Here is a 26,327-nt window from a genome sequence, read left to right as displayed (position 1 = left end):
TTCCAATTATGGAAAAAACCCTGGCTTCAAGTTCACAGGACAGAGCGGGTCTAATGTGAACTAAGACGAGTTTCTCAGTGATCAGTGGTGTGGACTAGTCAGTGATGACAGGAATCGCCTCTCCTATGCCTCGGCACTATTTAGACCCCAGAACCCTTGTGCATCAGTGTGTGTGCGTGTGTGAGTGTGTGTGTGTGTGTGGGGGGGATAGATACGGGGTTAGGAATGGTTTCATGGGTTGGATTCTCAAAGAATTTGACTAAGAATTGCAAATATATATTTCCTAAACACCTGTGTTTGTGGACTGAAATTTAAACCCATTATACAAGCACCATACAAACGTATTAATTTCACCAAAACAAAAGGGAGAATTACTAGTATTATTTAAAACAAGTTGAATACAAAGTGGCAACCATTTAGAAACTGGAGGTGAACTCAGGTATGGAGTCTACCAAGGTCGGACCACCTTGGGAAGCTCAGGAGGCTAATCGTTACTACAGAGGCAAAGAAAGCAAGGGACATATAGCCAGTCTCTCCAGCTCTATGCCTCATTATTCTATTACACATAACTTCACTCATCTCTAAGTGGAGAGTCCAGGTTCCCTTCTATGCTTTTAAGAATGATTTATTGAATGTCTGCTAGAAGAAAGACTTTGGGTGGAATTCTGTAGAAGATACACAGATATGACACAGTCTGGGGTTATTTGCAAGAATATGAGAGAACTACAAAAGTGTATATGATTTCAAAAAAAGAAGGAAATTGGAGAGCGATCCCCCTGGAAATACTTTAGAGTTTTTGAAACAGGAAGAGAAAAACACAGAAACTAACAAGAGTGATGAAGATGGCAGAGAGAAGGGATGGTTAACAATTCCAAATGTATCAAAGTGATCAAGGATAAAGAGGGTTGGAAAAATGTAATTAAGCTTGGAGGATGGAGGGTAACTGATGGCTTTTGATCACACAATTTCCTCTAACCACTGCAGTTGGTTGAGAAGTTAGAAGCAGTGAGAAGCACATGGAAGGAAGCTAGAGTTTCATTCAGTACATTACAGTCTGTCATCCTTTCTATTATGACATCTGTACCTCTGCTTTCCCCTGCCTCCTACTCCCCTATCTCTAGGTGTGTTTTATTCTCTCCCTGTACCACATTCTGTAGTCATTGCCACATTCTATCTCATGAATAATTGAACGGGATGGGGGAGTACATTGGGTGATTGGAAACAGCAAAACAGGGGGATGGTGGGATTGATTTTTATTCCTTGCTGACTCTTTTGGTCCTTGAGCCCTTAGAGAGTCTGCACAGTCTTCTTCTTGGCTGGCTTACTCAGCCCCTATAATACACAGAGGAAGAGGCAAGAAATATCAGCCCCATGGAAAAGTAGGTCCATTAAATATTAAGCTGTAAAATGAATTGCTGATCATAAATTGAAAACACTAACATTGAGCACAGCGTTTAAATGTGAATTATTCTTTTACCCTCAGAAAGTTCTGATACAGCATTAATGTTTGTTGTCATTTTATTTTAATTAAGGACAAATCCTTTGAGTGTTCTGCATGCTCTTTGTTTTCTGGTGAGTGAGTAAGGTAGCCATAACACTTAAGAACATAGGGTGGAGGAGACTATATTGTTTTCCCCTCATTTTGTTCCATAATTGGGAGTAGTGTGGTATTTGGGCAGATGCCGCATGTCAGTCAGAGTCTTCAGATTGCTGTTGATCTTTTGCATAACACGAAGTTAAAGTTAGATCTTTTTTGTGTGAAGGTGAGCAAACAGAAACTTTCTGTCGTGCATCTGAATCTGCTTTGGCCACACAGGTGAAATACAAATCTTGTGCTGAGCTTTGGCAGGAGGAATGATGAAAATCTGGCTTCATGTTTTCTGATTGCAGGTCCCTTGGGTTTTGGCACAGGCTTTTCATTTCCCCTAGTTTGATGTCTTTGGTTTGTAAATCTTCTTTTTGGTAACCTGTGGATCGAAGGTCTTTTTGGTCCTTCTCTTGATACTGAGGATCTTGAAATAAAATATCTGGTCTTTGCCAACCACGGTGATATCGACATAGGTCATGCACAGTTTGGGCTTCTTGGTATAGAGCTTTCTGCTTTAGGTATTCTTTCTCCAATAGATCTTGGGTTTGCCAGTCTTGGGATCCCCAATTTAGGGAATGCAGCACTTCAAATTGGCATTCTCGTGCTTTATAATCTTTGTTTCTCCAGCCTTGAGATTGTTGGCCTAAAGATGGCCAGTTTTGGGTTTTCAAGTCTAGAGATTGCTCTCTTGGGGATTGCCTGTCTTGGCATCCCTGGATTTGAGATTGCTGGTGTTGGCCTAGCTGCATTGGGGATTTCTTCTCTTGGACCAGCAGGTTCTCTGCTTGCTGGTGTTGGGTCTGCTCCTTGGGAGATTCTTCCTGATTGGCCTGTTGATCTTCCTTGGATTGTTCCTTGGGGGATTGCTCCTCTTTACCCTGCTGGTCTTCACCTTGCCCATTTTGGGATTGCTGCTTTAGAGATTCTTCTTCCTGGTCCAGCTGGTCTTCAGCTTGTTGATCTGGTGGTTGCTGTGTGGTTTGCCTAACTTGACCTTCCTTGTCTATGGAGTCCCTCTTTAGGCATAGCCAGGCTTTGATACACTGGCCTAGGGATTTCCTCCTTGGGGATTCCTGGCCTTGGATTGGTAGGTCTAGGGATTTCCTTTTTGGAGATGGCTGGCGTTGGGTTGGCAGGTCTAGGGATTTCCTTTTTGGAGAGTGCTGGCGTTGGGTTGGCAGGTCCAGGGATTTCCTTTTTGGAGAGTGCTGGTGTTGGGTTGACAGGTCTAAGGATTTCCTTTTTGGAGATTGCTGGCCTTGGATTGGCTGGTCTAGGGATTTCCTTTTGGGAGATTGCTGGCGTTGGGTTGACAGGTCTAAGGATTTCCTTTTTGGAGATTGCTGGCCTTGGATTGGCTGGTCTAGGGATTTCCTTCTGGGAGATTGCCAACCTTTGCTGTGCTCACCTAGGGAATGCTGCTTTAAGGATTGCTTGCTTTGGAGTTTCTCCTCAGATTTCCATTCTTGTGTCAGTAAATCGACTTCTGATTGAATGTCTTGATATAACATAGGCATAAATTGCTGGTCTTGCTGTTGGATGTTTTGTAGTTGAAGATTCAGGGATTGCTGTTCTAGGTATTGTACATTAAGGGACTGCACAGCATTGGATGTTTGGGCTTCAAATAGCATGGCTTCTTTTAGCAGAACTTGTACGCGGGAAAGCGTATCTTGTGAAGGAATGTCTTGGGATGGCAGGTTTTGAGATGGTGTGTCCTTGGATGATGGACCTGAAGATGGTATGTCTTGGGATTGTGTGTGTTGGGGTGGTGTGTCTTGGGATGGCACATGTTTGGATATCAGACTATGAGACTGTGTGACATGGGATGATTGGGTTTCAGATAGCAGCGCTTGTATTGGCAGAGTTTGGGTTGGCAGAACTTGGGATGGAAAGTCTTGGGCTGGTAATGCTTCAAGTGTTTTTATAGAATGGGATGGAAAAATTTGGAGTGGCAAGGCTTCAGCCTGAAGAAATTGGGTTTGCATTTCTGGAGGTTGTTCCACAGCAAATTGTAGGTCTTCATCATTAATTTGTTCGTTATAAGTGATATTTTCTGAGGTCCTTTCCTCTTGTATGGCAGGCAAAGATTTTGGCTTGTTTTCTTCCTCATAAAGTTTTAAAGGGGGAAGAATACATTTCTGTTGTTCATCTGTCACAGATAAAGATTTGTAGTAATTATTACTGCCTTTCTTCCCTGAACATTGGAAAGTTAAAGGATTTTTTGACACTCTCAACTTGAAGAAAGTATAGCCTCCTAAGAAAACAGGTTGTATGTTTGTTGAGGAGCCATCATTGGGAGACTCTTCTTGAAGCTCAAATTTGATTACAGCAGTTTCTTCTGGGACAGGTAGTTCACTGTCTTGAGTAACATCCGAAGGAAAGAAAAATACAATCTATAAAACCAAGGGGTAGGGGAAACATTATTATAATAATCATCTTTGATATTGTTTTCTTCTTTGGGATATTCTTTTCTAATTTGGGAAAATAATTCCCAAATTATTTTCATCTCTGCCTAAGACAGTAGACAGGAAATGACATCTACATGAGGAATCAGAAAACAAATTCCTGTACTGCCTTTACCATCAACTCATTGGTTTTATTTTGGACAAGTCATTACCCTGTATTATCTCAAATATTGAAGAGGGGAATTTGATTAAGATTGTCTGAAATAGTCTTTCTGTACTTAACATTATAAAGCTTCTAAGATACTCTAAATTATCCACTCAATATTCATATATTCAGGTTTATAATGATTTATTGATCACCGAATAGATGAACTAGATACTAGAGATCAAAGATAATTAGATGTGGGTTTTGCTCATACGGTGCTCACAATTATAGGTAGACCAAAATATAAATAGAATAGTTTCACAAATGCTATTATGGAAATAGCTACTAAATCTTCATGGGAATATAGCAGATAACCTAATTCTGAGAGAGCTAGGAAATACTTCACAGAAGAGGTATTTGATTTATGTCTTGATAGATGAGTGGGAATTCCTCAGGCAAAAAGGTAATATGAATTAAGATTGGAGTCAAAGTCCAAGGAGAGGAAACAATGGGTACAAAAACACAAGGTTGGGATATAGCGTAGTGTGATGGCAGACAGTAAGCAGTTAGAAATTGTTAGATGATATGCTAGGTGCTATAAACTAAATATTTGTGTTCCTCTAATTTCGTATGTTGAAAGTTAACCTCCAATGTGATGGCATGTAAAAGTAGAGTCTTTGGGAGGTGATTAGATCATGAGGGTGGAGCCCTCATAAAAGGCATTAGTGCCCTCATGAAAGAGACTCCAAAAAGCTCCCTTGCCCTTTACTCCATGTGAGAACACCGTGAGAAGACTACCATCTATGAACGAGGAAGCAGGTCCTCACCAGACTCTGAATCTGTCAGCACCTTGATCTTGGACTTCCCAGCCTCCAGAATTGTGAAAAATAAATTTTTGTTGTGTAAGCCACCCAGTCTTTGTTATAGCAGCCCAAATGGACTAAGAAATTAGTACCTAGAAGTGGGAGTGTTACTGTAGCAAATACCTAAAAAGGTAGAAGAAGATTTAAAACTGGGTAATTTAGAACTGGGCTGGAAGTCTTGAGGTATAAACCAGAAAAAGCTTATATTGCTTTGAATGGACCATTAAGGGAGATTCTGGTGAGACCATAGAAAGAAAGGAGTAAAGCCATAGAGAAAGGTTCCATCTTCTTAGAGAAGACCCAAATCATCCTGAACAGAACGTTGGTAGAAATATGGATGATAAAGGTCATTCTAAGGAGGTCTCAGATAGAAATGAGGAACGTGTTATTGGAAACTGGAGGGAAGGGGGGTTTTAGCTATAAAGTGGCAAAGAACTTGGCTGAATTGTGTTTGTGTTCCATCTGCATAGTTTCTTTTTGTGGAAGGTCGAACTTGGAAGCAATGAAATTTAGCCGAAGCTATTTCTTTTTTTCTCTTTTTCTTTTTCTTTTTTTTTTTTTTTTTGGTCGATACTAAAGAGAAACTTTATTGAGAATTCAAATTCTTCCAGGGAGAGACTGTTTATCTAACTAAGTGTTGAAGGTGAGGATTGGCTACTCCTGACAGCTTATAGTAAAATGTGAGGGGAGAGAAATGACTGAAAGATGGGATTAAACAAAAAGGATCAGGACCCAAGCAGAGATCTGCTGCAGGGGTAGAGCCCAGGCAGAGGTTCACTGTGGGGGGCCTTCCTGCTGAGCCATGGGGGTGATGTCCAACCCCGCTGTGCTTGGAAGTCAGAGCAAGTGAGCCAAAGAGGATTATCCCTGAGCCTTAAGGTTTCAGTTGTTTGCCTTGTTAGATTTTTCACTTACTTGGGACCTAGCCTTTCTTCTTTCCTATTTCTCTCTCTATTTTTTTTTTTTTTTGAAATGGGGCTGTCTAGCCTATGCCTATCTCACCATTGTGTTTTGTAAGTTTGGTTTCATAACATGTTTGGTTTCACAGGTTCACAGCTGGAGGGGAATTTGCTTCAGGATGAATTATACCGTGAGTCTCACCCATATCTGATTTAGATGATGTCAGAGAAGACTTTGGACTTAGATTTTAAAGTTGATGCTGAAACAAGGTAAGACTTTGGGGGCAATTGGAATGGAAAGCATATATTTTTTTATGTGAGAAGGACATGAATTTAGGGGGTTGCTACAATAGAATTTTGTAGACTGGCTGTGTTCCCCTGACTTCATATGTTGAAACTTAATCCCCAATGGGATGGTATTAGGAGGTGGTGGGGCCTTTGGAAGGTAATGAGATCACAGGGATGAATTCCTCGTGGATGGGATTATTGCTCTTACAAAAGAGACTCCAGAGAGCACCCTTACCCCTTCCACCATATAAGGACACAGTGAGAAGCTACATGGGTGTCTGTGAACCAGTAAGCAGGCTTTCACCAGACTTAGAGGCTATTGGCACATTGATCTTGCACTTCCCAGCCTCCATGGTATTTTTGTTCTAGCAGCCTGAATGGACTAAGAGAGTAGGCTAGGAAATGTGGGCTTTGCTTTACACACACGTGAGATCTATTGGAGGTTTTAAACAGCTAAGTGACAGTATCTGATACAAACTTTAGGCAATGCTTCCCTTGGTTTACAATATTTTTTTGAGAGGGGTTGTCATTACAGACCAATTTCCTGATTTTTGTCAGCCTTTTTGAGGTCTTCATAGGGTCAGTATGGATTACTTGTTCCATTTGCTGAAGTGATTGGAACTCCGAGTGATTAAATGATCTAATCATGGTTAGCCAGTTGATTGATGGCAGGCCTAAAATGAGAGTCTCCACGTTATCTTACACTACACATTGTCATTTCCCACCCTTCTCATTTGTTTCCACACCTATATGTTATCCCCACTGGAGGGCTATTTATGTGAAATGCTTTAGGGGAGATTCTTGCATTTTTGCTCATCCAAAATTATTGTTTCACTTGAAATGTAATTTATTCATTTGTTAAGAGAGAGGTTTAGAGACATGATTGATAATTTCTCTAACTTTATTCAAGCTCTTACGTGCTGTGATTTTAAATTTACTCATTCCTAATGATAACAGAGTGGTTATCAGGTGCTGGGCAAGATTCCAAAGTCAGCTCAAGTAGTTCTTAAAACAGTCCTATGAGATAATTATCCTTGTTTTACAATTGAGAGGAGAACTGAAGTTCAGAGATGTTAATTAACCTGACTGTGTCACAGAGCTATTGACTTGTCAGGTTAGGATTCACACATTGCAGCTGAATTCTATGTCCTGTGCTTTCTCATCTCAAGGATGCACGACCATTCAGTGGGGGGAAAGGACAGTTTCAACAAGTGGTGCTGGAAAACTGGATATCTACATGCAAAAGAAGGAAGCTGGAGCTTTACCTTACACCATATATAAAATCCAACCAAAATCTATCAAAGATCTAAACCCAAAGGCTAAAACTGTGAAACTCATAGAAGAAAATATTGAGGGAAATCTTCATGACATTGGATTTGGCAATGATTTCATGGATATGACACTAAAAGCACAGACATCAAAAGAAAAATAGATTAATTGGACCTCATTAAAATTAAGAAGTGTTGTGCATCCAAGGATACTGCCAAGAAGGTGAATATATATACCACGTTTCCCCGAAAATAAGACCTAACTGAAAAATAAGCCCTAGCACGATTTTTCAGGATGACGTCCCCTGAACATAAGCCCTAATGTGTCTTTTGGAGCAAAAATTAATATAAGACCTGGTCTTGTTTTCAGGGAAACACGAAAATACAGAGGGTGCCGAAAAAAAAGTATTTTAAGAAAGGAAAAAAACTGTATTAAAATTGTAATACTCAATATATACTGATAACAGAAGATGAATACAAGTCATGTGTATACATTTTTTTTGGCACCCCCAGTACACACACACACACACACACACACACACACACACACACCAACATCGGACATTAAGTTCGCAAACTTTCCAGTGTGTAAGTGCACAATGGAAAGTTCACAAACTTAATTGTCTGACCTTTGTGTGTGTGTGTGTGTCCTATAATTCAACAATAACAAAAAACAACCCAATTAAAAATGGGCAAAGGGCTATGATAGACATTTCTCCAAAGAAGATATACAAATGGCAATAGGTACATGAAAAGATGTTCAACATCACTAATCATTAAGAAATGCAAATGAAAACTACGGTGAGATAACCCCCTCATACCTATTAGGATGGCTGTTATTTAAAAAGAAAGGAAATACCAAGTGTTTACAAGGATGTGGAAAAATTGAGACCCTTATGCACTGTGAGTGGGAATGTAAAATGATGCAACCACTGTCAAAAACAGTTAGGCAGTTTCTTAAAATGTTAAACACAGAACTACCATTTGACCTTGGAATTACACTTTTAGGTGTATATCCAAAGAATTGAAAGCAGGGACTCAGAGAGATATTTATTTGTACAACAATGTTCATAGCAGCATTATTCACGGTAGCCAAAAGGTGCAAAAAAACCTGTGTCCACCAATAGATGGATGGCTAAACAAAATGTGGTATGTATATACACACAGTGGACTACTATTTATCCATTAAAAGGAATGAAATTTTGATATATGCTACAAAATGAAGGAACCTGGAAAATATTGTGTTTAGTAAAATAAAACAGTCAAATGTATGATTCAACTCTTATGGATTACCTAGAATAGGCACTAGGGAATAGAAAGTAAACATAGAGACGTAAAGTAGAACAGAGGTTACTAGGGGCTGGAAGGATGAGGCAAGGAGAGGTACTGATTTATGGCACAGAGTTTGTATTGGGATGATGGAAAAGTTTTGGGCATAGATAGTGGTGATGGTTACATATCATTATGAATGTATTTAATGCCACTGAATTGTACAATTACAAAAGGTTAAAATGATAAATAATATGTCTATTTTACCACAATAAAAAAAAGTTACTCTGAAGCTGCAGAAATTAAGACAGTGTAAAATATGTGGAAGGATCAATGGGACAAAATAAAGTGTCCAAAAGAGATTTATAAATAAGAAGTCAATTGATTTTCACAAAGGTGCCAAAGTAATGGGGGAAAGCATTCAATACTTTCAACAAATAGTATTGAAATTCTTGGTGGTGGTGGTGGTGGTGTGTGTGCATGAACTTCTAACCTTACTTCACAACTACATATAAAATGTAACTCAAAATCTATTGTAGTTCTAAACATAAAGGCTAAAACTATAAAATTTCTACAAGAAAATAGAGAAGAAAATCTTTACAATCTTGGCATAAGCAAAATTTTGTTAGAACACAGAAAGGACTAACCATAAATGAAAATAAATCATAAATTGGACTTCATCAAATTTGTTGCTTGAAGAAACTATTAAGGAAATGAAAAGGAAGCCATGGCTGGGAAAAATATTAGCAATACGTGTGTCTCACAAAAAGACTTGTATTACGAATCAATTACGTTGTTATAACTCAGTAAGATAAACAATGAAATAAAAGTTGGCTAAAGATTTGAACAGACACATCTCAAAAAAAAAAAAAAAGATATACAAATGGACAGCAAACACACAGAAAGAATCTCATCATCATTTGTCACCAGGAAAATGCAAATTAAAACTACAATGAACTATTAATGCATACCCACTAGAATGGCTAAATTATTAATACAACTGACAATTTCAAGTGTTGGTGATTATATGAAGCAACTGTACCTTTCACATATTGCTGATGAGAATGCAAAATGGTGCAGTCATTTTGGAGACGTGTTTGTCAATTTCTTATCAAGTTAAACATCTACTTGCCATGTGACCTAACCATCAAGTCCTAGATACAACACTCCAAGGGAAATAAAAACATATGTCCATAGAAAGATGTGAACTCAGGTGTTCATGACAACCAAATGCCCATCACAAAGTAAATGGATGAACCAATTGTGTTGTGTCCTTACATAAAAGAAATGGACTATTGATGCATGCGACAGCCTGAATGAAGCTCATAAACACGTTGCTGAGTGAAAGAAGTCAGACACAAAGAGCACTTACTTATGATTCCACGTATACAAAATTTGAGAAAGGAATAACTAATTGAGGTGGTGAAGATATTGAGTGCAGAGAGGTTCCAGGAAACTTTTTGCGGTGATAGGAATTCACTATATCTCGATTGTGATAGTAGCGAAACAGATGTATGAAATTTGTCAAAACTCCTTCAAACAGGTGCATTTATTGTTTGTAAGTTATACTTCTATAAAATTGATGTAAAAAAAGAGGAAAAAAAACCCCACCTAACACAGGGCCTGGAACTGTTCTCTGGGACTTAGAGGGAAGACTCTGGAATCACATTACTTGAGTGAGAATCCTGATGTTGTATGACACTGGAGAGCTGCTCCTTGTGCTTTAGTTCTTTTATATGTAAAATAAGGGTGTTTTAATAGTCTTGTTAAGATTGAGTGAGTTGGCGCTATGTGGTTACAACAATGACTGATATAACATTCAGTAAATGTAAGCTCTACTGATTATTATAAATCATACTATACCACTTTAACTATTTTTCTTCTCTGCTTCTTCTCTGTCTCATACACCCTTATCCCCTAGATGTAAGCTCCCCATGTTATAGTAATATGGATTCCCATTAAGACTGGTCTTTCATATATTTTGGCAGGGAAATAAGGCGCTATGTCTGAATGGGGATGACTATGGAAAGCAGGTAGGGCAAGAAAAAGAAGCATCGTTGTCTCAGAGGGTGGAGTGGACCTTCGATTTTAAACTTGTCTTTCCTTGACCTTCCTAAACTTAGAATCTGTTTTAGTCCAGCATCTGAGAATATCACTCCACCCACTGATAGGCCAGAGGTCCCAATGGTGATCTGTTCAGTCACAACATTGAACGCACCTCATTTGACTTTGTCCAGCACTGGCTGCTGAAGGAGATGATGGTCACAGAGATGCTGAGCTCTACTATGCTGATGACCAGTAACAGTGACAAAATTCCCTGCAAACAGTGAGGAGAAATAAATGACATTTGGGATGAAAGCTGTACCATTTTACAGACCTAAGGCAACGACCACATATACTGTATGACCGAGCAAAGGAAACCCAGGGTTTTGGATGCTTCTGTAAACACCAGTGATTGAACAATTTCCATCTTTTGTCTTCCTGACAAGCAGGGGCAACTCCAATGCCTATAGTGGCCAGGCAACCATCCCAAATGAATGAAAGAGTTAGGAAGGGAGATGGTTGAGAGTAAAGGTATTCCTAGGATGCATCTATTACTCAGTTCCAGGCAATAGTTGCCATGTGGGAATAGGGAATATGGGCCTCGTGATGCTTGGTCTTTTTTCTTTCCTATGGAAGCCAGGTACACATATTTTTAATGTGACATTTCCCAGTTATTTGTTCACTTGTGTGAATCAAACAGAACATATCTTCAGGTTGGATGTAGTCCACAGATTGTCATTTTGCATATTCTGCATTAAGGCAATGTTTAGAAATTGAGAAGCAGCATGGAATAGCACGGTGTCCACAAAGCTTAGATTTTGGAGACAGAAAGATCTGGGTACAATTGGGTCTAAGGTTACACTTAACCTTGGACAAGTGACTGAGTGTATCTTGGTTTTTCTCCAACACATCCAAGAGCTTGGATATTCCCCATTTGTTGGTAAACCCATATGTATGAAGTACCCACTGTAAATTTACTGGCTTCAGCTGTTGAACAAGCCAGACTTGACCTTGATCTTTGTGAAACTTCCATCATAGTGAGGGGGGCAGACAGTAACAACAAATTCGTTATTTATTTAACTAAATTGTGATAAGTATTCTGAAAACGTATTGGGAGCTATGCACTGCTCTAATGGGAGATCTGACAGGTCTGCACTGGGAAGGGTGGAGGTGCAATCAGGAAAGACTTCTTCAAAGAAGTGATGTTTAAACTGACAGTAAGAATGGGAGGAGTTAATTGAGTAGGTAGAAAAGGGTAGGCACTGGTCTGGGGAAGCAAGAAAAAGCTTGCTTGGAATTAAGGAATTCCAGGAAGTGACAGACAAGTGGAGTGAGGAGGATAAAGGCTTGGAATGATGTCGGAAAGGGAGTCAGGATTGGTTCTATCGGGTCCTGTAAGATTGGAGTCTTAATTCTGTGTTTAACAGAAAACCATTGAGTAATGTGCTCAGATTTGCCTTTTTAAGTGATGACTCTGGCTACAGTATAGACAATGGATGGTCTTTGGAGCAGAGGTCAGTCCAAGAGATATCTAAAGCTGATGTTCTGGCTTTTTCAGCTTATTTAGGATGTGTGGGTTATAGCAGGGAATCGTGGAGGGAGGTCTCAGCACACATTCTCCACGATTCTGTATGCAGGACTGATCCTGCAATAGCTGACCATCTGGGGCAGGAAGGAGACAGCAGTTTCACCTCTATGGAGATTTAACCCTTTCAGGATACAACTTCTTTCCAGTTTATACTAAAGTAATGTACAGTAGTGGCCTACTGTCCACTAGAAAAAGGGTAAGGATTATAATGTTATATTCTTGGTCTAATTAGGACAGGATTTTGTCCCTTATATTGGTTCCTGGCTTTCCTTTTATGAGCCGAAGTCTGGAATTTATCTCAGAACATGTGGGAATGTCCTTAGACTCACTGTAATGGATGACTGTGAAGATTAAATAAGATCTCATATTCAGCAACTAATAGCTCTTTCCCCTTTTCTTCTTCATTGAGGGAGACAATTTCCCATGATTCCACTTCACTTCTGCCCAAAAAGGCCAAATCTCATTAAAATTCTAGGACCAAAGCCTTAAAGATGTGGCTAGTAGAAATAGAATGAAACTCCAGGATTTGCTTGGGGAAGTAGAGAGAACGGCCTTCTGAAATTATTGACATGCATAAAAAATAATCTCAATGAATACTTTTTACATAAATACTTAAAATTACACTTACAATTATATTTTCTGATAAAGATACATCTCATCCGCTTTAATGAATAAAATTGCTACATTTATATAAAATTACTTATCTTCTAAAATTATTAAAATTGTTTTATTAAGTGGCTTAAACCCCTTCCCCCACTATACTTTGTTTTTAGTATTAATTGAGTAAACTTTTTGGATCTGTTCCTCATTAATGCTGAAAAGATAAAACGTAATCCAATCCATGTCAATACTAATAAGAATAGCCAAAGCCTATTGACTGTTTCTTTACACTGTGCCAGGTAGTGTTCTCATTTAAGGAAGCCTCACAACAACCCAATGGGTAGGTATTCTTATCTTCGTTTTCCACAAGGAAAACTGAGTTTCAGAGAAGAGAAAATGTTAGGCCAAGGTCACAAGCTTCTAAGTGACAAAACCAGGATTCACATGCAGACACTAAATCACATTATGCTTCTCAATAGTCAGTTCAAATGCTGACAGAGCTTCAGTTATTGGAATCAAAATTAATGAATTGATGCATCGTGAATATAGTTCAGATAAGATTATTCAGGTTTCATCTGTACTAGACTTATCGGGGAATCACTTTGTAAATTATATAAAGGTCTAACAACTGTGCTGTACACCTGAAACTAGTATAAAATTGTATTGAATGTCAACTGTAATTCTGTAATTGAAAATTATATATATATATGCACATATATATACATACTATATATAATATACATACAGTATATATATATATATATATATATATATATATTATACATACAGTATATATATATATATATATAACACAAAGAAGAATAAGACCACTTACATTGAAAAGGATTCTACCTATAACACATATTCCCTCTAGGGAAGGCATCTGGCAGTACTGGTGCTGATACCGGAAGCTGATAATGGTGAAAGTAATCCCAGCTACTGCAACCAAGGAACTGATCACGTTCATGGCCATGACACTTTGACCCTGGGAAACAGTTAAAATAAATAAGTAATGAAATACATAAAAACTAAACCGAACCCAAAGTACCGTGTAAGAAATTCTTAGTGCTTTTATCTTTCTAGATACTGCCCACTGCCTCCCCCCTCCCCCCCACCCCAGGATAAAGTGTTCCATCAGGTCAGTTTGCTTGAAAGGCTTTGATAAATTAAATCCTGATTCATCAAAGTCAGAAGACAAACCAAGTTTTAGGATGAGCCAGGAAGCCAAGAAAGAGAACCGGTAGAGAAGGGGTGCTGTATGGTTAGTGCTTAAGAAAATGTTCGTTTTATCCGAATGCACCACCTTGCTCAATCTATAAGCAAAATAGTGTGTTAGAATCAGACCTGATTTTTAGTCCTAGTGAACTAGGGCTTTGTACAAAGTAACTAATCCCTTGCAATCTCAGTTTCTACCTTTTAAAATGAGAGTGATGTCACCTAATTTTAGGGCCGTATCCATTTATTCACTTATTTTAATAAATATTTTGTATGCACCAGCTGTGTCAGGCACTGCATTAGGCCCTTGGGACACAAAGATAAATGGGATAGAAGCGGTCCTGCCTTCATGTGGGTTATATCCATTTCCCAGGTGATTCAAACAATAACCGACCAAATAGCTAATTTCTGAGTTACGACAATTAAGTCCATGAACGAATTTCCACTGTGCACTTACATAGTAACAAATTTGGACTGGGCTTAAAGGTGTCCTTTCTTGAGCTCACTGTTCCAGCATGGAAGGTATTAATATAAGTTCTGATTGCCCCATCCAATCCCTTTTTCTCATTCCCTTTTTTTGGGGGGCGGGGGGGAAGAAATATCTGAATTCCTTTGAAGGAAGGGGAATTTCTTCTTTGTACCTACTCCCAGCATTGCTAATGCTCTTTTAAAGGAAAAACAAAGAAAAACCTCTCATCTCAGTTCAGTAGGTATTTACTGTACCCTGATTGTGTTACGTCTGCGGTAGTGGGAAATGCAGTGATACGTTTACACAGCCTGCCAGGAACAGCTTGTGGCAGAGTGTGGCAGGATTGGAAGTATACCTATGACTTCATGGTTACTCCATGCACAGGTGTATACTATAAATAGGTGTTTTGGTAGAAAATTCACAGGGGCATACAGATACGCCATCTTTCTCAATTGTCAGTCCTTTACTTCTTCAAGGCTCTATGGTATTTTGGCTCCTAGGACATTTAATGGGCTAGAGTCTCTAAATCAGCAGCCCTCATGTGTACTGTGCTTTACAGTTTACAAAGGATATGCCCAGCCTTAGTGTCATGTGATCCTCATTACAGGCTTGTGAGGTAGGCAGCTCACTAGTTACCCCCACATTGCAGGGTTCAAGGATTAAATGATTGTGAGCAATCCTGCAGCTGGTGGGAGAGCTGCGGAGGAAAGCCAGATCTTCTGAGGCCCAGCTTAGTGTCCCTGCCCTGTGGCATTCTGTCTGCCTTCACCTGCATAGCTGTCAGCGAGTGGGGGTAGGTCTACCTTATCCTTAGTATATTCTTTAGATCTGAAAGGAAGTCAGTATAGAGAGAAGAGAGCATTTGGGGCTTTATCTGCATTGTCTGCATTTACTTCCACAGGTAGAGAGAGATGGGGACATTCATCCCCCGAGGACTTCCCTATGGCGTGTAGCTATCCCTAGAGGAAATGGCAGAGGGCCATCAAAACAGAGTTAAAATGGCTTTGAGAGAAGGACCACATCTCCAGGGATGGATGGATCTATCATCTATCTATCTATCTATCTATCTATCTATCTATCTATCTATCTATCTATCTATCATCTATCTATCAATCATATAGATAGATAGATAGATCTATATATATAATAGATGTAGGCAGATCACTTGTTACCCCCACATTGCAGGGTTCAAGTTAACAAGTGAACCTATGTGTGTGTGTGTATATATATATATATATATATATATATATATATATATATAGCGAGAGAGAGAGAGAGAGAGAGAGAGATAGAGAGAGAGAGAGAGAGAGAGAGAGAGAGAGAGATTGAGAGACAGGAGAGTAGTTAGAAAGGAGTACAAACATTTAAGTAAGATCATGCCTCTTATATGTAATATCTTATTAAATCCTCAAAATAACGCTTTGGACTAGGTGCTTTCCCTTCAAGTTGACACAGAAATGAGCGATAAACTCGATTCAGTTCTAGAATCATCTGACATCAATACCAGACTCTTCTCAAAACCTGGGCAAGCCCCAAAGAAGAGCCTATGTTGCCGACGGTGGTGTTGGGGGAGGAAGGATTCCTGGGATTCTGGGATTGGTATTGGTTAGAGCAGGGTTTCTCCACCTTGGCACTATGGACATTTTGGGCCAGATAATGTTGCTGTTGTTGGGAGAGACTGTCCTGTACGTTTTAGAACGTTTAGAAATGTCTCTGGCCTCTACTCACTAGATGGCAATAGTACCCCGCTACCCAGTTGTGACAACCAAAAAACGTCTTCAGACATTGTCAAATATTCTGGGTGTGTGTGTGGGTGTGTGTGTGCGCGCAGGCACTAAATTGCTCCCAATTAAAAACCGTTGAGTTAGAGCAATGTAGGAACTCTCCTCCAAAAAGCAATTCTTTCAGTTTATTTGGCCAGGGAAATGGGAACCAGTGGGCAGATGTAAGGCTAATGGTGACGCTGGCAAACAGGAATGACTTGAAGTGCAAATTTGATGTGTAAAAATTTTCCTGGGAGATCCATTGTTACTAAAGGCTTTATGTACAAAATGATATAAAGCAAGTAGAAGATTTTAAATGACATAGAAGTCACAAAAGTGACTTACCAGACATTTTTTCTTCCTGTTGAGTCCTGTGAGGTATCCTGTAATAATAAACTTTTAAGAAGAAAAGAGATCAAAGTTAACAGGTGATGTGTTTGACCACCTTACGCTATAACTTCCTTGCAGATTATGTTGTACTCTACATGTCTTTGAATCTCCCAAACCACCCAGTCTTTTCACCTGAGCCTCAGGGAAGAAGAAGGGTCGGCACTGACGTAAGCAGAAAGACTGCGCTGGATGTGCTCAGCGTTCTCAGGGTAAGCAGGGAGGGGCGGGCTCCTCTTTAAGGTCCAAAAGGTACCACTCAGATGTTTGGCCCAGCTGGGCTCCAAAAAAAAAAAAGATAATCCTGGCCTCTGGGCCTGGAAAAGTGAAGGGTGAGCTGTGTCTGCTCTGGGCAAGTAGAGGGAGACTTTCTCAGGGAAAAACTGTCTACAAGCTGATATGGGGGCTGGAATCAGGTGTCGTTATCTCAGCCACTTCTTTATCTGGAATATAAAGAGCCTAGTACTACCCAGGAAAAATGAGCACTCTGTCACACTTTGGGTGTGACAGAGTTCTGGGGCTGGGAACCTCTCCTGAAGGGCTTGGTGTTGGGCCTTGAATACCTCTGGGTCTTGGTGTCCAAGGACCACAAGGTGACAGGCAGAGATTGGCAAGTTGCCTTTGGTACCTCCCACCTCTTTCCCGCCCACATCGGCTCGCCATCAGCTGAGTTCTACCTCCAAGTCTCTGTCACATCTGTCCATGTCGCTCATCTCCACTGCTGCCCAGCTGGTTCAGGGCCACATCTTTCTTCCCCTGGATACTTGCAGCCCCACCCCCACCCACCAGCTGATTCTCCCAGGTTTGCTGTTATCATCCTTGAATTCATTTCCCACTCAGAAAACACAATGACATTTTAAAGACAACAAGTTCTCAAACGTCACTACCCTCCTTAAAGATTATCAGTGGATTCCCCTGGCTCTGAGGTTAAAGTTTCATGTTCTTCAGCCCACGTTTTGGGCCACTAGCATGGACTCCTTGGTCTCCTTTCTGTTGCTCTTTCCCGCATCGAGCCCTTGGCTCACCCGTCGTTTTTGCCAGGAGAGGCTTTCCTTCCACATCACCTAGTGAGCACCTAGGGGCCAAGCACTTCCCTGACCTCCCAGGCCAGGTGCGTCCTCCATGAAACCCTCACGTGGGACGCTGGGACTCTCTTAGTGTGCTTAGCACAAGCGTAGTGATGTAACTGCGGAGTTATTTTTCTTTTTCATTTCTAGCCTCCCTATTAGATGACATCTGATTCTAAGCAATTCACCTCTTCTCTCAGAGAGGGTCAGTTTAACAGAACTCTCAGCATCTAGGACACTATCGAAGATTTACTATGTGCTCAGTAAATATCTTCTCAACAAAGAGTAGAGTTTTAACAAGCAGAATGCCAGAATCCCACTAGGATTCATGCAGACAGGTCACACAAAGTCACACTGGGGAAACTCTGTTGTGAAATGGGCAAGTGAATAGTTGGTCTGCTTGACTTTTCTGCATTTTAGCATGTGTACTTTGAAAATCATATTCAATATTGTATTATGTATAGTTGGAAAATGAAAACACTACTAATTGTGTTTGAAATGCAGACTTACAGAAAAGACATGGAATATTTATGTTTATTAAAAGAGAGCAAGATTTTAAATAGAGACAGTAGTCTCGTTTATTTATCATTTCTCCCATCTGTTCATTGAATGATTCATTCATTCATGCCTACTGTGAGTTAAGCATGATTCTAGGTTCTGAGAATGTGACAGCAACTGAAACAGACCACATTCTTGCCCTCTTGGGAGTGTATGTCCTGGTGGGGGAAGCTTTAATGAGTCTACCCTTAAATATTGTGGCACAAGAATAGGAACCAAGCCTGTGGGGATTGGATGGAAATCCAATGGTGAGTGACACTCATAAAATTGTCTCTGGGATAAACTATAATAATCATCTCAAAATTCTTCAGCTATGAGACTTTGTGATTCTATGAGGCTAGCTAGATGTGTTTAAATTATTACCTACTATCAAACTCGGTTTCCTTATTTGCAAAGGGGAGAACAGGATATTTGCCCATCTACTGTATTTTGCCGTGTATAATGTGCACCCACATTTTGGGCCCAAACTTTCAGGGAAAAAATCTTTCATTTTAATTTTTTAATTCAAATGTTTATTTGTTTACTTTAGGTACTTGTTTTCTGTATTATAAAAGAATTTTAGCATTTATTTTTAACATATTATGGTACAAGAAATTTTATGTAACAAATAATTACAAAACACAAGAACAGATACACGGTACAAGAAATTTTATGTACCAATAACAAATTTATGATATTTACACATCATAGAAAGCCAAGAACTCTTCGTTGTAAATTCAACAAAACCGATTATTGTATTCCAGGGTATTATTTTGCATGCAGATATCGCTATTGATTTCTAGAGCTACACTTTTAACTCATAAGCATAAATAAAAGAATTAAAAAACATTTATATAAATACAAGAATTAGTACTTCCCATGTATAATGTGCACCCTTATTTTTCCCTCACAAATTTGGTTTTTAAAAGTGCTCATTATACATGGCAAAATACGGTAATCTCCCCGCTTGGTAGAAAGGAGCCAATACCTTACTCTACACACAGGGCTTTGAAATGCTTAAACACTGTACACCTAAGGGTAGTTAATACTGTGATGATGGTAGTGCAGTGACCAAAAGGAGTCACATCTCTTCCCATGGGAGGGACTGGTCTCCTTGAGGACCATTTTCCTGGGGTTCATTACCCCAGGACTTGAGGCAGTTCAAACCAGTCTTTACAGTCATTTCTCTAAAGCTCCTAACAGACAGTACTCACAATAAATGCTCCCCAGAATGGATATCCTATGAGGAAAACGAGCGGAAATCTTTGGGAGAAAGTGAAGTAATTAAATGCAAATATAGCTCCAATGCCCACAGTGACCAGGGCAAGCAGGACCTGTACAGCCTGTGAGGAGAAAAATGGGTACATGAGGTCACAAGTGCCCAGTCTCTTTGGACCGAGTCTCCCCGGTTTGGGCACCCTGCTAAGCTATGTCACGCTTCCCCTCCATCTGAATGCCTTTCTCTTTCCATCGACCAACCACTCTCAGATTTTCCAGGAGACCCAGTGTCTCTTTCCTTGTCACACTTTGCCTGGGTCCTTCAGGTTCGAATCCTTTCCTCTCGTCTTTCACTACTTACTACACCCCCTGCTGTTACCAATTTATCTTGTATCAGACAAATTTGAAGGTATGTCTGACTCTGCCCTGAAGACAGAGACTAAAATCTAGTCAACTTTACATGATTTCCCTTTGGTAGCATTCTGTTATTATCTCCACTCCCCCTCACTCCCCCCCCCCCCCGCACACACGCATACACACACACACACATTTTCCACATTCAATGTACGCTTTTGGGATTATAGCTCATCCTGTTTCTCTAAAATCTTATGAAGTTCGCTGACGTACAGCAGAGAAGCTGGGGTGAGGTTATGTCCCATCTCCTTTTCATGCGAGGGCCTGGCTAGAGCTGGGAGTAACCTAGTGGGCTTTGCTGTCTGCAGGGAGAGGAACATGATGGTCGCAGGCTCAGGGCTCTTCTCAGGCCAGAGCTTCTCCTCCATTATCGGGGCTTTCCCCCCAGGTCATGCCTCTGTGTCATCCTGCCACAAGTAGTGATTTTACTCTTGTACTAAGGATGGCGTCTATGCACACCGCTCCCTTCTAGGCACATTTATGAGTGAAATTATTTTTATGTCTACTTGGTGGCTCCCTATGGAGCTTTGAATATGGTCTTTGAACAACTCCCAATGCCAGTAACAGCACAAAGGGGAAGCTGGACGTCTCCTCTAATGGCTTTTAGCTACAAGGGAGGTGTCACCACACCCTGAGGTCACCTCCTCAATAAAATATTTGGAAAAATGACCCTGGCTTCCCACATCCCCTCTGCTAGAATTCAAAGGCCACTACTGACTTCTCATGAAACAGCCCTAGAATTTCCCCTAGGCCTCAGGGAGTTAGTAATTACAGTTAAATGTTCTATTTCTCAGAGGCAAACAAGCCCTCAGAAGCATTTCTACTACATGAAGCAAACTGTGCATATTTCTAAACAGAATTTTTATTTCTCTTCTTTACCCAAATCTCGGGAAATGGTGTTATTGACTATACATTGGCTCTTCCACTGATGATACAGTTATTTGTACAACCAAATGATTTAAAACTGTTTATGATTAATCAGGAAGAATACATTGTAGATGAAATGTCCCGGGGTAAAAAACGGAATCAGTTCCCTTCCTGAAAATCATCTTTGCAGACATACATGGAGAAATAACTTATTTTCTCCATTCCAGGAAGACCCATGGATGGGAGACGACTTACCCCCAAGACTTTTGGGTCTCCTTTCAGGAAATTCAGCAGAGAGCTGTGAGGTCCATAGGGAAATGCAGTCAGTACAGTTTCATTTGGTTGCACAGTGATGACGTGTGTAGGTCTTCCGACCTCGGATGACGACTCCATAATTTAGTGGCAAAAGTCTATTAAAAAGAATTGAGTGAGTGAACATCGCAGCCCAAATCATGATCTTCCATTAGTCTGACATGGAGTCCTTAGCAATCACTCAGTACTAGAACCGCAGAATCAGTCATTGAGTCATAGAGTCTTAGAATTCTAGAGCATATCCAGCCCCCTATCTGCCTGGAAAAGCATCCAGTTATCCAGACTTCTCAGTTTGTTTATAAACAGAAAGTAAACACAAATAAATAGATGGCATACATAAAACAAATTCCAGTACCTATGTTCATGAGATATAAAGGAACTAAAATGTATGAAATATCCCCTATGTTCCAGGCACTGTAGAAGGTGTTCTGTTTTAACATGTATTAACATTTATTCTTTTAACGATTCTACAGTGCTGAAACTGAGGTTCAGTTGGTTACAGAAAGGTTAAGTGGCCCAAGGTCACATACTAAGAGGTAGGGGAAGGAGTCAAACGCTGCTTGTCTGTCTCCAAAATCTGTGCTATTTCTCTGCTCAATGATGCTTCCATCCTCTTTGAAAGGAGACAAATTTTCTCACATATTGTTTAACCATATTCTTTGGTAGTCTGAAAATCAGTCATTAAGAAGGTAGGCGGCCTGGTAACTCAGGCGGTTGGAGCACCGAGCTCCTAATGCCAAGGTTGCCGGTTCAATTCCCACATGGGCCAGTGAGCTGTGCCCTCTATAACTAAGATTGTGAAAAACAACTAGTGACCGACTGCCTCAGCCGTGGGGAGTGCAAGGCTCATCCCACCAGCATGGGCCAGGGAGCTGTGTCCTACACAACTAGACTGAGAAACAACGGCTTGAACCAGAATGAGGGTGGGGGAGGCAGAAGAAGGGGGAAAAAAAAAGAAGGTAGAGGACCAGATGTAGCTGTCCCTTTAATACAGCATATTTTAGCTTTCAGAAAGACATGTAAAACTAACTCTGCTCAAGGCCTTCCTGGTTTAAACTATACAAACACAATTAAAACAACATAAAGTGCCTTTTGGAATATTGCTTTCCACATTAATCCTTTGTATTCCTATATTTGTTATGATCTTAACTATTAAATTATAAAGGCAAATGATTTCACAAAACCAAAAACAATATATACAAAGATTATCTTGAGTTTTTCCTAGTTTGTGGCAACCATGGATAGCAGGGTTTCCCAACCTCGGCACTTCTGGCATTTGGGGACTGATAATTCTTTGCTGCAGGGAGTTCTTTGCGTTGTAGGATATTTGACAGCATATCTGGCCTCTACTCAGTAGATACTAGGAGCACATCCCCATTTCTCCAGACATTGCCAAATTTATTCCTTGGGGGAGCAAAATCATTCCAGAGTGAGAATCTCTGATGTATAGATATAATTGTATCCTTTGCTAATTTTTGTTTTGATAGAATGTCTTTGTTTTTTACATCCAAACTTCAGAGAAGGTATTTTTTCAATACAACCTTTTTGTGCCAATGTTCATTCAATTAAATTTTAATTTATGTACCTAAAGTGCAATGCAACATTTTGCAACATTTTAAATGAAACAAAGGGTAGGTTCAGTCTGTATTTAAATCCTAAGCAGAACTGATAGACCATCAGAATCATATGGCAACGTTTTGAAAAGTGTGCAGTGCCATAAAAAGGGAAGTGTGCCCAGAACGTTGCTGACTCCGACCGTAGCCACAAACCGCACACAAAGCATCTGTTTATTATCGACCCTTGTGATCATTTGGGGATCAAGGAATTACAATATTTTGAACAATTTATAACCTAACATGTTAATTTATTTTACTCATATGTAGATATTTTACTTCCTTTTACTTACATTTTAGAAAATTGGATGGGAGTTTGGGTTGACTAATAATAGCCTGTAATTCTTTTCCTTTGAAGTGATGGAAAAGAACTGTCTTCATGCAGAATACTTTATTTTTAGGAATGAATTACTGATATTAAGCAGATGAAGCTTCTAATTCCATCTGCTTTTGTTATTTCAAACTGCAGCTCATTTTATCATTTCAGCTAGGTTATAGGCGTTAGCTTCTGCCTTTCACCCTGCTTTTGACTTTCTGGCTTAAAGATGGGCTGTGTAATATTTCAATCTATAATATGGATTCAGACCAGGGAACAGAAAGTAGGCTAATCCATGGCGAAGTGAAATGAGGATCCTGTGGGACACCTATAAGCATAGTGATGTTCTTTGAGTGGAAATAGCATTTCCTCTTGCTCGCAACCTGCAGAAGATCACTCACTCTTCCTTGAATTTGACAAGTAACATTTAGCGCTTGGTATGTGACACTGCTGTTCTAAATAAAATGAGATATTTATTCCTTTATTAAATTCATCCTTCTGCATGTGTTACCGTGTCACCCTCCCAACAACCTTGGGAAGTAGGTTCTATTATCACACCCATTTGAAAGGTGAGGATAACTGAGAACCTCAGTTACTACTGGTAAGTGGTGGAGCTGAAATTTGAACTTGGCTTTTCTTCTCTCATTTTCCATGCAGCAATCCAGTATGTATTAGTTTTCTATTGCCATGTAACTACCACAAATTTAGTGGCTTAAAACAATACACATTTATTATCTTACAGCTTTCATGGATCAGGAGTTGAGACATGGCTTGGCTGGGTGCCTCTGTTCAGGGTCTCACATGGCTGCAATCAAGGTGTCAGCCAGGCTGTATTTTCATCTGGAGGCTCGACTGGGGAAAACCCACTTCCTGGCACATTCAGGTACTGGACAGAATTTATTTCCTGGTGGTTGTATGACTAAGGGCTCTAAGTTTTGCTGGCTAGAGGTCAGAGACTGCCATCAGGTCCTAGAAGATGCCTTCCTTCAGTTCCTTGCTTCCTCAACATGGCAGGACAGCAAGGAAAATCTTTCACTGAGTTGCCTAAGATCAGAGAAAGGATTGCAGACTTTGCGATGAGGATCTGAGTATGTGTGGTTCAGCCACTAGTTTTGGGTTACCTTTTGGGGAAGCTGTACTTTTTTTTTTTAAATCAGGCATGAGAACTTAGTGTTCTAATATGTATGCTAAAGATCTGCAGTGTCAGCCTGGACTTGGTTTGAAACCGTTCCCTTCCTTTCTTGCCGTGAATTTATTTGACATTCCTGTTAGTGGTTCTTGCCTAATTGTTTTCCCAAAATGAACGTAGTAGTGAGGCAAATGAAGTAGTCAAGAATGACTCCTAAATTTCTGACTTTAAAAAACCGAGTGGATGGCTGTGCCATTTGTGAAAGACAACAAGGCTGAGGGCAGTGTTGGGGTGAAGTGGGGGAACAGAGGAGAGTTACAAATGAAAGATGCAATATTCTTACGGCAACAGTTTGGAATATTACTGCAGACAATTCTAAATATAATTCTTTAGGTATTCTGAAAAACCTTGCTATTAACAGCAAAAAACAAACAAACAAAAAACCCCACACAAATAAGAAATAGATCCTGGATAAAATATAATTTTATTGCATTGCTTGACTTATGGTATAAAGTGGAATCTCAAAGGTCCCCCACCCCCAATTTAAAATATTCACACACACACACACACACACACACACACACACACACACACACAATTGAAAACACTCAAATAGGAGCTGAAAACCTCAGCAGAAAGTAGTGAGAGCCCTAGTGTACCTTACAAACTAGTGGGGGTTAGACATACAATTAGCGAACAAATAAATATATAGTATGTCAGATGGTAGGTAGTAAATACTATGGAGAAAAAATAAGCACATGAAGGGGAAAGAGGGTTATAATTTTATGTAGGTTGGTGGGAGAAAGTTTCATTAAGGCTGAGATTTGAAGGAAAATGTGAAAGAAGAGAGACAGCAAGCAATGGAAATCATGGCAAGAAAAGCAATCCAGATAGAAGGGCCTGCAAGTGTAAGTTTCTGGAAGAAAGATGTCAAGTGACCGCAAAAGGCCAATGCGATTGGAAGAGCAGGAGCAAGGGGGAGAGAAGTTAGAAGAGCAGAGAGGAAATGAGAGTTTCGATCTTATAAGGACATTTAAGGATACTGACTTTTATTTGGAATGAAACCTAATGGGTTTGACCAGAGAAATGACATGATCTGATTTTGGATTTTGAAAAACAATCGCACTGTCCGCTATGAGGAGAAAAGAATGAGAGGTGTGGGTGCCCAGTAGGAATAATGCCAATGGGCAATGAACTCATGAGAGGATGAGAAGTAATCAGACTCTATATATTTTGAAGTTAGAACTAGCAGGTTTTAATGCTAGATTAGATGTGGTGTGAAAGAGAAATAGAAGAGTCAAGGACGACTGCAAGGTTTTGGGGAGATGACGTTTTGAAGGAATTTGACTATGGAGAAGAAGTGAGGGATGGCTCAATAACTAGACAGGCACTAAAGATCAAAAGTAACTGTTTGAAAATGTTTGTTTTCCTGATCACATAGAAAAAAGAGAGCATGTCATCTATGCACAGCAGCAGCATCCAGATCAAGGAAAAGAACGTCTCCAGGAACCCGTAGATCCTCTGGGTCCCCAACCCATTACTCCCCCCAGAGGTGACCATGCTCCTGAGTCTAACAGTGTATATTTTGCTTGTCTTTAAACTTTATATACATGGAGTCATATAGTATGTACTCTTTTATACATGGATATCCCCCCTGAACGTTTTGTTTATGGGATTTATCTACGTGGCTGCACATTGTAGTTTGTCTACACACAATGCTGTATAGTTTTCCATTGTCTGAATGCACCACAATTTTTATTTGTCTCTTCTGTTTATTTGGATAGTTTTCTTTTAGGGGCCACTCTGTGTATAGCTTCTATGACCATGTTTATGTGTCATTTGGAAAACAGACGTGTGCATTTCTGTTGCACATTCCCTTCTGGGAAATATTAGGAATCTCTTTACTGGGTAGATCATGTCATGTACTCCAATACAGTAATAAAGTTGATATTATTTCTATATCTCTGATTTCTTATCTGATCTAGACCTTAGATAGGAGAAAGCATTGTGATTAATTATAATCTTTGAATCCAGATATTTAAGAATAAAGTCATTAAATGAGAC

At 39.8% G+C, this 26,327-nt stretch overlaps 1 protein-coding gene across 1 annotated transcript; it reads right to left on the bottom strand.

The window, feature by feature from the left end:
• Positions 1 to 1,468: 1,468 nt before the first annotated feature.
• Positions 1,469 to 26,206, bottom strand: MS4A14 (membrane spanning 4-domains A14). Its single transcript, XM_074336440.2, has 6 exons — positions 21,149 to 26,206; positions 19,609 to 19,737; positions 16,749 to 16,799; positions 13,792 to 13,941; positions 10,944 to 11,042; positions 1,469 to 3,981 (listed from the first exon to the last, which is right to left on the bottom strand). Exons 1-6 carry the CDS (start codon positions 21,284 to 21,286, stop codon positions 1,690 to 1,692), a joined length of 2,859 nt encoding a protein of 952 aa, XP_074192541.2. The 5' UTR covers positions 21,287 to 26,206; the 3' UTR covers positions 1,469 to 1,689.
• Positions 26,207 to 26,327: the final 121 nt, after the last annotated feature.

The sequence above is a fragment of the Rhinolophus sinicus genome, chromosome 14, assembly GCF_057876585.1.
Source record: "Rhinolophus sinicus isolate RSI-liver-muscle chromosome 14, RSI-T2T, whole genome shotgun sequence".
Classification (NCBI taxonomy): domain Eukaryota; kingdom Metazoa; phylum Chordata; class Mammalia; order Chiroptera; family Rhinolophidae; genus Rhinolophus; species Rhinolophus sinicus.
Note: the sequence above shows the minus strand (reverse complement) of the source record. Positions and strands in the feature narration are given on the sequence as shown.

Coding starts and splice junctions, on each gene's coding strand:
- MS4A14 (XM_074336440.2), bottom strand. CDS start 21,286: ATGGAGTCGTCATCCGAGGTCGGAAGACCTACACACGTCATCACTGTG. Junction 11,043..13,791: donor TAGGTAGAATCCTTTTCAAT/GTAAGTGGTCTT, acceptor CACTGTTTGCAG/GGAATTTTGTCACTGTTACT. Junction 3,982..10,943: donor GCTGGACAAAGTCAAATGAG/GTGCGTTCAATG, acceptor TTGGTTTTATAG/ATTGTATTTTTCTTTCCTTC.